Source organism: Phocoena sinus, chromosome 9, assembly GCF_008692025.1.
Source record: "Phocoena sinus isolate mPhoSin1 chromosome 9, mPhoSin1.pri, whole genome shotgun sequence".
NCBI lineage: Eukaryota > Metazoa > Chordata > Mammalia > Artiodactyla > Phocoenidae > Phocoena > Phocoena sinus.
The window spans coordinates 97,728,933-97,741,561 of NC_045771.1; the positions used below are offsets into that span (position 1 = coordinate 97,728,933).

The 12,629-nt window shown below is 41.9% G+C and overlaps 1 protein-coding gene across 4 annotated transcripts; it reads right to left on the reverse strand.

Moving 5' to 3' along the window:
* Positions 1 to 924: 924 nt before the first annotated feature.
* On the reverse strand, positions 925 to 11,909 carry LOC116759516 (histone H2A.V). 4 transcript variants are annotated; one of them, XM_032643363.1, is made up of 5 exons: positions 11,747 to 11,893; positions 7,651 to 7,728; positions 5,064 to 5,177; positions 2,392 to 2,521; positions 925 to 1,257 (listed from the first exon to the last, which is right to left on the reverse strand). In XM_032643363.1, exons 1-5 carry the CDS (start codon positions 11,747 to 11,749, stop codon positions 1,196 to 1,198), a joined length of 387 nt encoding a protein of 128 aa, XP_032499254.1. In that variant the 5' UTR covers positions 11,750 to 11,893; the 3' UTR covers positions 925 to 1,195. The 4 variants fall into 4 exon arrangements, with proteins under 4 accessions (XP_032499254.1, XP_032499255.1, XP_032499256.1 ...); XM_032643364.1 differs by lacking the exon at positions 7,651 to 7,728 and having other exon boundaries at positions 11,747 to 11,909; XM_032643365.1 differs by lacking the exon at positions 5,064 to 5,177 and having other exon boundaries at positions 11,747 to 11,909.
* Between the last annotated feature and the right edge of the window lie 720 nt (positions 11,910 to 12,629).

The following is a 12,629-nucleotide window of genomic DNA, read 5'->3' on the forward strand; positions in this document are numbered from 1 at the left end:
ACAAGTAAAACAAAACTGACCACAGGATAACTGCTGAAGTTGCAGGATGAGTACACAGGGGTTCATTATACTATTCTCTTTATTTTTGAAAATTTCCATAATAAAATAAGTTTTTAAAAATGAGAGTTTTGTTTTGATACTGTTGTATTATAAAACATTAAAGAATTTCCATTTTTAATGAAGACTTCCAGACTTCCAGAAAAATATAATTTTCTGATGGACCGTTAACTGATACATTAACTTAAATCTTACAAGTTACTTAGAAACTGACAAACAAAAATAATTTTTAAAATATTGTACAAATTACTGAATGTTACTGTATCAATAAAAGATCACTAAAAGCTGTAATTTTAAGCCAAAAGCAGACAACTTTGATCATCTTAACTTCAATTCTAGGTAAGGGTGTGGGCTCTGGAGTCAGCCAAATCTAGGTTTATATCCTAGTTCTGCCCTTTTCTATCTATGAGATAAATGTTTTCTGGCAAGCCATTTAACTTCTGTGAGCCTCAGGTTCTACATCTTTAAAATGGGGGTAATAAAATTTCTTCATCAATAAAGCGCTTAGCACAGGGCTTGCCACATAGTAAGTGCTCATTAAATAAATCCACTATCCTATTTCATCAATTCTAAATGCATGTTTTCATACTCTAACATCTCTGAAATTGGGATGCATCTCATAATTGATGGCATATTATGGTTTAATTGGCAGTTTTTTCCTTTAGTGTTATGTAAAATAATTGGTGCCTACTACTAACAGGTAGCAGCCAAGATTCAATATAATATGGTATCAATCATGATAGAAGGAGATTCCCAATTTCTGTTTTAAGATTTTTCTGAATATATAACCAATTTGAAATTTAAAAAATTTTGAAGTATGAGCAAAATATTTTCAACACAGCACAAACAGAACGGTTTAGAGACAAATTACTTTTTTAAAAAATGGTTTATCAATTCCATTTTTGTATAAAACACATGGGAGAAACCTAGCCAATCAACACACAACTGTTGCCACATGAAAAGATATTTTTATCAAACTTCGAGTCTAAGAACATACAAATGTTTCTTTTTCATGTCTACAGTAATTGTCTATGCTTTTCCACTTAACTGTTTTAAAAATTCCACATATCCCCATTATTTCTTCTGTCCCAGTTACAGTACAATGACGGGGAGGAAGAAGGTTGGTTAGAACAACTCTCTAAGCAGTTTTCTGCTGTCCCTTCTTTCCAATCAGAGACTTGTGGATGTGAGGGATCACACCTAGAATGAAATGAAAAGAAACAGTATTAGTAGAAAAACTTTAAGCTGGCTGAGAGGCATGTGGGATCTTTAGTTCCCCAAGCAGGGATTGAACCCGTGCCCCCTGGAAGCATGGAGTCTTAACCACTGGACTGCCAGGGAAGTCCCTAAACTGGCTATATCTTACCACTTTAGGGCTTCAACCCCAAAAAGCAATTATATAAAGAATGAGGACCTCCCTGGTGGTACAGTGGTTAAGCATCCGCCTGCCAGTGCGGGGGACATGGGTTCAAGCCCTGATCCGGGAAGATCCCACATGCCGCAGAGCAACTAAGCCCGTGTGCCACAACTACTGAGTCTGCACTCTAGAGCCTGCGAGCCACAACTACTGAAGCCTATGTGCCTAGAGCCTGTGCTCTGCAACAAGAGAAGCCACTGCAATGAGAAGCCCGCGCACCGCAACGAAGAGTAGCCCCCACTCGCTGCAACTAGAGAAAGCCCACAAGCAGCAACAAAGACCAAATGCAGCCAAAAGTAATTAATTTAAAAAACAAACAAAAAGGCTTTTAAAAAAGAAAGAAATTTAGTTAAGTCCCCTTTCACATTCTGATTCTGTTAAAGTATCTATACCAAGGGGTCCCCGTCTCGGGGTCTGGGAAACCCCCTCTAAAACTGTATGTAAAATGGTGTGATTTTATGTGCTTTTTTTAGAGAAGAGTAACCACAGCTTTCAAGAGGTTCTCCAAATGTGATCCAAAAAGTATTAAGAACCAATTTATATCTCACCTTCACTGATCCTGACTCATTCAATTATCTCAGCTCTGATTTTCAAGAGCATATTAAGCAATTTCTCAAGATCATTTTTCAAACAGTTTAAAGGATATGGGAAATATTTTAAACACCAGGTTTTAAGTCTCACATATGAAATTCAGATGAAGAACTTGCTAAGATAAAAATAGCGTTGTATATGGCTACAAAGAGAAGAGATATGTATTCAGATCATAATGAGAAGTCTGGAATTGTCGGACTTAACCCTTTTGGAACTTAAGTCTCTATGCTCTCTAGCTGGTGATGCACATGTATCGGACCATCTATCTGAATTATCTATTAGTTAGGCCAGTTAACCATCTAGGCTGAAGAGGAAAGAATACATACCACCCCCAGCTATGGTAGCCTTGATAAGAGAATCCAACTCTTCATCACCACGGATTGCAAGCTGCAAGTGGCGCGGAGTGATCCGCTTAACTTTGAGATCCTTGGAAGCATTACCTGCCAGCTCCAGCACCTACAAAGCATCCGGTGAGATAGCACATCAAACAAGGGTGAAGTGTTTAAGGATTCAGTTTAGGCCTGCAATTATAGCTAAAAAGATCACTACAGCATCTATACACAAAACACACAAGATACATATATAAACCAACACTAAATTTTTTCCAAATTTCTGTAATGCTTTTATAGAACTCTTATTACTTCATTTGGTCCTTTTTTTTTTTTTTATGGTACACAGGCCTCTCACTGTTGTGGCCTCTCCCGTTGCGGAGCACAGGCTCTGGACGCGCAGGCCTGATCAGCGGCCGTGGCTCACGGTCCTAGCCGCTCCGCGGCATGTGGGATCTTCCCGGACCGGGGCATGAACCCGTGTCCCCTGCATTGGCAGGCGGACTCTCAACCACTGCGCCACCAGGGAAGCCCCATTTGGTCCTTTTATATTCATTCTCTGCAAGAGAACTAGAACCTTGAGCAAAAATCTACTTCTATAGAAAGAAAAAAGACAAGAGATAATATCCCTTAGCCAAGAATCTATTCAATAAATGTGAACATCTAGAAATATATTTTAATATACCCATGTAGTCTATTTTTTCATGGCCCTTAACAGCTGAAATTTATTGCTTAGCACTTGTAGAAAAATTTTAAAATATAATTTAAAATAATTTCTTATTCAGAGTTTTAACATCACTGGGCCCTATAATCTGTAGGCAATTAGCTAGAAGCCCTTTATTCTATAAGGGCAATTTTCAACTAGAGAAATTTCAAAGTCCCAGTTGGCCATAAAATTGCATTTTTCTTTTCTTTTCTTTTTTGCCTCCATAGACTGTACTGGCATTATAAAACCTTTGATGGAAGTAACACAAAAATAACTCCACAGAACCTCCTCACTTAAACAGAGTGGTGGGAAGCCTCGGTGTACATCCGAAGCAATCAGCGTGCTTTAAAAACCATCAGTACTCTCTACTCCATTCTCCCTTGCAACCTTCACTGGTCTGGGGTGAGGCCTGGCACCAGTATCTTTTGAAAGCTTCATAAGTGATCCTAGTGTGAAGCCAACATTGAAAAGTGATTACCCCGAACTTAGATTTCAGTATTTTCTTTACCTCTATTATTGACTAAAACCCCAAAATTAAATATTTGGAAAATACACATTGACTGCATATGTATGTATGTATGTATATGATTACTGTTTAATCTTAAACTAAAAAATCATAAAGTTCCTAAGAATATAGATAATGGGAGTTTAGATGGGACTTGAAAATCTGAACCAGAAGCCTATGCCTCTACATGAGTGCACAAAATGCATACCTTTCTGAAAAGTCTGCAGGTAAACAAATAAAAACTGGTATAAGAGTGATAAAGCAGAAAGGCTCTTAACTAGTACCAATACAAAAACATTACCAACTCAAAATCCCTGCTTGTGACATAGTGAAGTTGAAACTATCAATGTTAAATCTCCAATAGGAAAATAAATGACTTGGTAAGGTTAATGAAATGACAGCAGTGATAATTAACACACAGGTTAAAGCTAAATCTTTCAACCTAGCTCCCAACCACATCTTTCTCAAGTAGGAAGCTTCCCCATTTCTATTAGGTTGGCTATCTCTATCAGTTGACTTGCTTGTTACTCAACTTACTTCCCTTGCTTGGAATGTAGTTGAAGGAGTTTCATGGCTTCCCTTTTGTTTTCCTTAGGAGGGATTAGAATGGAGGAAGTGGTAGTCCATGACCTAAGAATTAAGAACTATTAAAAAAAAAAAAAAAAAAAAAAAGAACTCTTGCCCAATTAACTTATCTTCCTGAAAAGTCAAACTGAGTAAGATACAGCATTTTATGCATACAACCGTGCACAGAATCAGAAGGTTGCTTAGGTCTTTTACCAAATTTTGTTATCATAATATAGTTGTGATATTTAAAAAATATGTATCATCACACTGCCAAGACTTCACCCCACCTCAAATCTTTATTAACTAAGAGTTATGCTGGGGCTTCCCTGGTGGCGCAGTGATTGAGAGTCTGCCTGCCGATGCAGGGGACACGGGTTCATGCCCCGGTCCAGGAGGATCCCACATGCTGCGGAGCGGCTGGGCCCGTGAGCCATGGCCGCTGAGCCTGCACGTCCGGAGCCTGTGCTCCGCAACGGGAGAGGCCACAACAGTGAGAGGCCCGTGTACTGCAAAAAAAATAAATAAAAATTAAAAAAAGAGTTATGCTGTAAAAAAAAAAAGTTATGCTGTAACTTCACAAATATCACCTATCGATCATATACGTATTTCAGAGTTCATTTAATTAGTAGTATGGTATTTAAATTATTTTACACTTGTCACGTCACTTAAAAATATGGATTATTGACCCTTACTTAACTTTAAAAAAGAGCACACCAAAGTTCTATTTGACACTGGTACTAGGTAATAGGCTGATAAGACACATCTAAAGCCGCTATTAAAAGAAACTAACAAGAGTTTGTCTTTTTTATTTCAAACCAATATTCCATGGGTTTTAGCCATTATGTCCAAGACACCTCTAGGATTCCCATGTATAACATTTCCCCCACTAACCTCAGCAGTGAGGTACTCCAGAATTGCGGCACTGTACACTGCAGCAGTGGCACCGACCCTTCCATGACTTGTGGTGCGAGTCTTCAAATGTCTGTGGATGCGGCCCACAGGAAACTGAAAGAGACCATCCAAATGGAAGCACTGAAGTCTTATCACACTACTGAATGTAATCAAAGGCTGAATAATATGAGTAAAGCATGAACTAAAAACCAACACCATTCTCCCATTGTGACCCTTTCTTTCTACTTTCTGAGAACAGGCACTTTCTCACCTCCAAAGTCCCCTAATCCCACTTGTCTGTGCCTTTGACTAACCCCACTCCCAACTGTCTTAAGGACCTTCCTTACGCTGTTACTGCTCCATCATTCAACAGCTCCAATTGCTTCCTTTTCGCTGGCTCCTTTCCTTCTGCACACTTCACTTAAAATGTCTCCACGTGTCTACAGCAACTGCCTCCAGTTACAGTCTAGACATCTCCTTTCCAAAGGCAAGATTTAAAAGCAAACCCTGAAACCCCTTTCTTGTCACCCATTTTCTCCCAATCCAACCCTGGCTTCTGTTAAACACCATTCTGAAAGACGAGCAGTAACATTTTAACTACCAAAATCTACTTGCCAGCAAAATCTACTTCCAGATTGCATCCTTAAAGAGAAAAGGCATGATTGTTTTGTTTACATCCTTCCCTAATTCTAAGCTCCCCAAGACCAGGATCCATGTCTTACTCCCTTCTGCATCCTCAGTAACCGCATGTTATGTCGTCTGACACAGAGGACCTCAAAAACCATTTCTTCTCGGCTTCCCTGGTGGCGCAGTGGTTAAGAATCCGCCTGCCAATGCAGGGGACATGGGTTCGAGCCCCAGTCCTGGAAGATCCCACATACCGCGGAGTGGCTAGGCCCGTGCACCACAACTACTGAGCTTGTGCGTCTGGAGCCTGTGCTCCGCAACGGGAGAGGCCGCGACAGTGAGAGGCCCGCGCACTGCGATGAAGAGTGGCCCCCGCTCTCCGCAACTGGAGAAAGCCCTCGCACAGAAACGAAGACCCAACACAGTCAAAAATAAATAAATAAATTTATTTAAAAAAAAAAAAACAAAAAAACAAAACCATTTCTTCTTAGGCTGAAGCAATTACATAGTTCTAATACTAACTCTGACTACTCCTCAGTCTTTTCATTCTTTGACTCAAATACCATATCAAATATGGTACGGGGTCCACCAATACCTTTTTGATCCTTTCTCATGCTCGACTTAGGAAACTTATCCACAGCACAAGCTGCCAATTTTACGTAAGTGACCTTAAATTTCTAATTCTTTTGATCACCTCTCTTGGAAAGCTAGACTCAAATCTACAACTTTTGGACATTTTCATATGGATGTTTTGGTGGAACTTCAAAACGACTGCAGTTAAATTTATTATTTCATAACTTGCCCCTACTACAAACTCTTCTGCTCCTTAGGGTCTAAGCCTTAGAGAAACTTCTCTTTGACCGTCCTCTCAATCCCATACCCCTCCTCCCATTTTTGGGGAGCATACACAAGCCTTCTATTCTTTTCCATCCTACTCAAGTTCAAGTATGTTATTACCTTATTCCTAAACCACTGCAATAGTCTGTATCTGTCTTCCATCTCCCACTTCAAGGTAAGGACACTTCAAATAAATTCTAATTGAGATTTGCATGATGTTCTAAAATACAGAACGTACCCACCAAGTACAAGTTCTCGCCCCCCCTTCCTTCAGTACCATCCAGATCATGTCATCCTCTTCCTCAAAAACTTTCAATGGCTCACTACTGTCAAGAAGATAAAAATCCTAACCTTATAGTCTGGACTTCAAACTTTCCTGTTTAAAAAGTATCTCTTACATGTAGGGAATAATTCTTACTCATCCAGAAAATTCTGAGTTTGTGGATTAAAGCTGCAACAATTTAAATATACGAAATTTGAAACCATTTAGGGCTTTGAGTATATCACTGAGTCTACACTTGAAGGTATTGGGGAAAGATTCACAGGACTAGTGGACAGTTCATTATTCTCTCATCCTGAAAGCCGATGTACCATGACAAACACTCTTTAAAATAAAAGCCACAGCATACTCACTTCAATCTGATACAATTTATAAAAGAACTAGGAACATAATTACAATCTAGAAATAATAGATTTTAAGAGAGCAAAATCACCAAATTCATTTAAGATCTTTTCATAACTTGTCCTTGTTTAGAAGAAGAGAATACAAATTATATACAAGGGAGTTGCAGGACTTCCGTGGTGGTCCAGTGGCTAAGGCTCTGCACTCTCAGTGCAGGGGGCCCGGGTTCAATCCTTTGTCAGGGAACTGGATCCCACATGCCGCAACTAAGAGTTTGCATACCACAACTAAAAAAGATCCCGTGTGCCGCAACTAAGACCTGGCGCAGCCAAACAAACAAACAAATAAATAAGGCAGTTGCTTTGTGGTTTATATTTTGACCAATTAATCTCATTATCAAAGGCCAGTAGTACAAGTACACTTTTGTAATTAAAGAAACACCTATGAGTCATGAATTATAACAGTAAAGAAAATAATGAATTACAACAGCATGGATGTTACCTGTAACCCAGCTCTCTGTGAGCGAGACACTGCCTTAGCCTTGGCCTTCCCACTGTCCTTTCCAGCTTTGCCTCCAGCCTAGGTGGAAAAAATTCCAGATGAAGAATCGAAAATGCTATTTCAAAACTATTTAGGACTACAAATAAACTTACCTACAAAACAGAAGTACAGTTACAGATGTAGAAAATAAACTTATGGTCCCAGGGGGTAAGGCCGGGGGAGGGATAAATTGGAGGATTGGGATTGACATATACACACTATTATATATAAAACAGAGAACTAATAAGGACCTACTATATAGCACAGAAAACTCTACTCAATACTCTGTAATGGCCTATATGGGAAAACAATCTAAAAAAGAGTGGATATATGTATATGTATAGCAGATTCACTTTGCTGTACACCTGAAACTAACACAACATTGTAAATCAACTATACCCCAATAAAAATTAAAAAAAAAAAATAAACTTAGGAAATAAAATTTCTTCTAGTTTTACTTTAGGTAGTTAAAAACATCTAGGTGATCTTCAATTTTAAATATACATGTGTTACATCTCCATTTATTTTATTTTTTAATAATTTTATTTGTCCCACAACTGATGATGTTCATTTTTTTCTTTGGCTGCACCTTGCGGCATGTGGAACTTCCTCGACCAGGGATTGAACCTGCACCCTCTGCAGTGGAAGCGGAGAGTCTTAACCACTGGACCATCAGGGAAGTCCACCATTTATTAATTTATATAGAAACAAGGTCAAACCTTAAATACTTTTTAAAAATGAGATTTCTAAAAATTTGAACATATTTTTCAAATTTCAGACTGAAGAATCTTCATCAAGTCAATATAACTCTCATGCTAGAAGTATTTCATAATAAAATAATTTAAAAAAATGTCAGTGTGTATCATTTCCACAGAAATATTCAGAACTTAGCTCTATGGGGAGAAATAAAAGCATCTTAAAAAAAATTAAACAGAGAATTACTCTATGATCTAGCAATTACACTTCTAGGCACATACCTAAGGAATTGGGAACAGGGACTCAAACAGATATTTTCTATACTATTTGCTATTTTGTTTATATCAGTATTATAAACAATAGCTAAAAAGCAGAAACAACCTAAATGTCTACCATGGAAAAATGAATAAACAAAATCGTGGTATATACACACAATAGAATAGTATTCAGCTGTAAAAAGGAAGGAAATTCTGATACATGCTACAACATGGGTAAACCTTGAAGACATTATGCTAAGTGAAATAAGCAAAAGGACAAATATGTATGATTCCACTTACATGAGGTACCTAGTCAAAATCATAGGAACAAAAAGCAGAATGGTGGTCACCAGAGGCTGGGGAAAGGGGCAGAATGGAGAGTTACTATTTAATGGGTACAGAGTTTCAATTTGGGAAGATAAAAAAGTTCTGGAGATGACTGGCAGTACACTTAAAAATGGCAAAAGGGTCAACTGTTACGTGTATTTTACAAAAAAAAAAAGGGACATATAAACTTATTCTTAAGGGGTTAAACAAATACTACTTTCAACTGATAAAGAAATATTTCTCAAATAACATGAATGGTCACAAACAGGACACAGTATATAAATGCAATGGGGTATTATGCAGCCCTTTCAACAAATGAGTTACAGATATGTGCTGATAAGGAACAACTCACAAAACATATTTGTGTAAAAGGCAAGGTATATGCAAGTGCAGTGAGCTTTTGTTTACATAAAGTGGAGTACTGTAGACTGTGTGTACATATACATTTCTAGAAGGTCACACAATACATCAGAAAAGTTATCTGCCTCTAGGGATGGAATACTAAGGATCTGACTTGAGAGGGAAACCAATATTCTCTTTTGGGCTGTTTGATTTTACTACTTAAATCTATTATTTCTTCTCTGTTAAAAGAAAAATTAGTTAAATAAATCAGTTTACATGATTGGCTAGTTGTTTGAGGATGTTTTTGAAGCAGAGGTTAAGCTTTGAAATAGCATATTCCCTTTGTCCCTTTGTAATGGTTTCCTTAAAATACTTTTTAGGCTAAAAATCCCCCCCATGTTTATCTCCCAAAACCATATGGGGGAGTAGCCATATATTCTCACTTCTTCTTCAAATAAATCTTTTCAGCTCTATTTGCCCTGCTGTAAATACATTAAAAAAACCTCTCAGTTGGTGCATGAGTCTAAAACTATAATCACTGTCTATGACAATTATGAAATTAGTAGTTATCCATTAAAAACTACCAACTGCAGGGCTTCCCTGGTGGTGCAGTGGTTGAGAGTCCACCTGTCGATGCAGGGGACACGGGTTCGTGCCCTGGTCCGGGAAGATCCCACATGCCGCGGAGCGGCTGGGCCCGTGAGCCATGGCCGCTGAGCCTGCGCGTCCGGAGCCTGTGCTCCGCAACGGGAGAGGCCACAGCAGTGAGAGGCCGGCGTACCGCAAAAAAACCCAAAAAACAAAAAACAAAAACAAACAAAAAAAAACTACCACCTGCAAAACTTCCCAGGCTTCCCAATTTACTGCTCTTAAGCAATTTTATCACTTCAAATCCATCATACTTGCTATTTAACCTATTTGCTTTTTAAGGAAGTAGACATGAAATCAGTTTTTTTTTTTAAATCTCAGTGTTAGGACTTCCCTGGTGGTGCAGTGATTAAGAATCCGCCTGCCAATGCAGGGGACACAGGTTTGAGCCCTAGTCCGGGAAGATCCCACATACCACAGAGCAACTAAGCCCGTGCGCCACAACTACTGAGCCCACATGCCACAACTACTGAAGCCCGCGTGCCTAGAGCCCCAGCACCGCAACAAAGAGTAGCCCCCGCTCGCCGCAACTAGAGAATGCCTGCGCACAGCAACGAAGACCCAACGCAGCCAAAAATAAATAAATTAAAAAAAATTTTTTTTTAAAAAATCTCTAAGCTAAATGACTATTTCCGTGGTTTCCGGATACATTTCTCATACTTAACAAAAACAAAGTCTTATGGAATCAAACTTGTGCGAATATAAAATTGTACAGTAAATAATTTCTTTTCACAACCCCCTCAAACTCTATATACACCCTCCAACTTCACACATTCATTTTAATATGTCTGATGACTGATTGAGAAACAACATACAAGCACCATAAAATTTTTGATTCTAAGAGCTGTGTTAGTATTAACCTGGGTTAAGAATCTCGGTAGAAAATACGCCTATGGAGCCAGCTGGAGTGTATTTCATTCAGGAAAAGTTGAAAACTGGATGCCAAGAAACTTGCATACTAGTTCAACAGATACATGCTCACGTCCCCTCAAGTTTAGAATTCTCAAAACAAGAATGACAACTCCACGCCTCCTGTATTTTTAGCTTATGCGATCGTGCATGTATTTTTAGCTGCTGGTAAAAGGGACAGCCAATATGTGGCAGGTCGCTAGAAATTAAATGAGTGACCCCTTCGAAACCAGCAAGGACCAGGAGAATCATCCGCTTGAGGAAATCAGTTTACAGACAGATCTAATCTGTGCCTGAGTCGGCCGGCGGAAGCGCTTCCGTTAACTGCACAACTACAAGTCAGAAACGGGGTGCGACCATCCATAAGGTCGAAGCCAGGTCTAAGACGCCATAACGTCACAATAACCATAATTTCTGTTTGTGGTTCAGCCCCGGGCAGGGCTGTCTCCGTAGGGCGCTCGGGCGGACACTGCTCGTCGCCTCGGCGTCGCTGCTTCGCTCCCGCGCGGGGCACGGCCACCCTCCAGCGCCTTTCCCTGCCAACTTCACAAGGGGCCAAGTTCCCTCCACTCGCGTTTCTAAAAACCGCACTTTTTTTTTTTTTTACCGACGCACAATTCAGGAGTCAAAGTCGGTGGCAGGGGCAGCGGAGGTGCTGCAGAGCAGCCAGGGTTGTCCCGCTCAGGGCCACCCGGCCTCGGCCCGCACACCTCAGTTAGGGCCGGCGCCGCGGCGGGCGAGGCCGGGACCGCGGGGAACCCCACCGCCTGACGCCAGCCCAGCCGTCGTAGTCGCCTGACGCCCGCCCGCCTGACGCCTCAACAGGTAGCGGCGCCGCCCGGCCATCGCCACCCACCCGGCCGCCCCGCAGACTTCACCATGGTCTCGGCCGCTCCCGCCCTCGGTCCCGCCGAGCCACCGCCGCCACCGCTCGCGCAGCACCGACCGCCGCCGCCGCCACCGCCGCCGCCGGAGCCCGGACAATAACCGGGGCCCGCCTCGCACCACCCCGGCCAATGCCCGCTCGCCTTGCTCGTTTGAACCCCGGCGACCGCCCAATTGCGCGCCTCCTTCTAACTAAACCCCGCCCCCAGCACCTCCTCCCTAACGGCTGTTTGTTTTTGCACACGGCACGCGGAGGCGGAGCCTCCGACCCCAACACAGACGCGCCTGTGCGCGACCGGGGGCGGAGCCAAACGCCACTCTCCGCCTTTCTCCAAGGCCCGAGCGTGACGAACGGAGACACTGACCAATGAGAGCGGAGAGCTGGCGGAAGTCAGCCAGTAAGAACATCGCCCGCGAGCAAGGAAGGCAGGCCTGCGGGAACGACAGCGGGATTAGCCAATAGGTGGAAAAATTGGTGGTGGCTTTGGCTTTCCCGCCCTTTCTCAGCATCGGCTCTGGGGTTTCTGAGACCTGTTTGGGAAGGAAAGGGTTGCTGTCGTTGATTCTACTGGCTGCTTTTCACAGATTCCGAGGGTTTCTCCGTGCTAATGGGAACTCCCTCCGCGGCGGGCACAGTTTCCAGGCCTGTCAGCCCTTCTCCTCAGCGCCTTCCCGCTGGCGTTAGGTTAGCCGCCCAACCTAAAGGAAAGAAAGTCGGAAATGGGGTCGGCGTCCCCGCTCCCGCTGCGAAGTTGAGGGACGGGCGCGAAGGAGGGCTTGTCTGCCCATGGCCGCTCCCCCCGGCTGCCCTCCCCCCTCCCCAGGCGGCGTGCGGTCCCGGTTGTCCCCGGGACGGCACGCCCGCGGTCGCCGGGG